Genomic DNA, 1172 nt, shown 5'->3' on the forward strand with positions numbered 1-1172 from the left:
CACCATGTAATTTTCCTCTCTAAACCAGATGCGCTAACCGAAAAACGAGCTCGCTCAATGCTCAAGGGAAGTTTCGAGAAAAAGAAAGAGGAATTGAAAGTCGAATTCGAAAACAAGGCGTAAAAGAGAAGGTACCTTTGCTTCATAGATGCGAGGGCCGTGATAAGCAAGAACCTTCTCGCCTTCGGAGTAGAGGCTGGAATTGGAGGGTGGAGAATCGCCGCTGGACATGTCGCCGTCGGTGGCTGCATCGTCCTTGGAGGAGTTTACCATTCTCGAACACTGGGAGATAGCAAGAGAACCAACCAGATACGAGGCTCGGCCACTTCCTCGTGAGCTCGCGTGGCGCTCTGACGAGTGCGGAATAGAGCGGGAACTGCCATCGCCGCTGTTTTTCCTTTTCTTTTTTACTTTTTTTTTTCTCCTCTTTTTTCCCCTATCCTCGTAATTTTACTTTACCACTCTACATATGATATTTGGTAATTAATTTTGTTTTTTTAAGAACTTCAAAAAATGAGGGAAAAAGAAAAAACTACAACCAAGAGATCCACAAAACTTATTTATAACACATGTCAAATAGTGGAAGACAAAATTACAAGACACTTAAAAAATAAAAAACCAACACGATGGGCGAGCCTAGTGGCATCGTCCACCACGTTTATAATTCTAACAAATCGGTAGGCAGCTCGTTAAGGGCACGTATAATATACGATGAGTCAAACTCCACGATAAGAGGATGATGTTACTTCCCTCTCGAATGGAGAAGGAAGGATAACCCAACCTCCCCTTCCAACATCTTTACTGGCCACCCCTTTGTCAAAGTTCTTGAAGCCAACATAGATGGAAGAGTCGTGCAAGTCGTGAATAACTCACTCTAATTTGCCCAACTAATTTCTGCTGCACCAAGAAGCATCTGCATTGAACTTCCAACAATCTCTTGAGGGAGAGGGGGAAACTGTTGAGGTTAGTGCCCTAAATCTCATGGTTCTTGTTACAACCTTTGTAACAATTACAAAGTGGGTTGTATCCGTTGTGCCACCAGAATAAGGCAACCAATCTTATCTATATACTATAGATCATTTAGGTTATTATTTAAACACAATCTATCTATATGTCAACCACATACATGTTTAAGTTATATAAAATAACCCTGGGTCTTGGTTTATTGGATT

The 1172-nt window shown here is 41.6% G+C and overlaps 1 protein-coding gene across 1 annotated transcript in view; it reads right to left on the reverse strand.

Annotated features, from left to right (window-relative positions):
* Positions 1 to 402, reverse strand: part of LOC120073109 (protein MRG1) — a 30495-nt gene extending 30093 nt beyond the window's left edge. The window contains exon 1 of the mRNA XM_039025731.1: positions 136 to 402. Coding sequence (XP_038881659.1) covers positions 136 to 273 — 138 coding nt within the window. The 5' untranslated portion in view covers positions 274 to 402. The remainder of the gene's footprint in view (positions 1 to 135) is intronic.
* Positions 403 to 1172: the final 770 nt, after the last annotated feature.

Source organism: Benincasa hispida, chromosome 3 (genome assembly GCF_009727055.1).
Source record: "Benincasa hispida cultivar B227 chromosome 3, ASM972705v1, whole genome shotgun sequence".
In the NCBI taxonomy this organism is placed as follows: domain Eukaryota; kingdom Viridiplantae; phylum Streptophyta; class Magnoliopsida; order Cucurbitales; family Cucurbitaceae; genus Benincasa; species Benincasa hispida.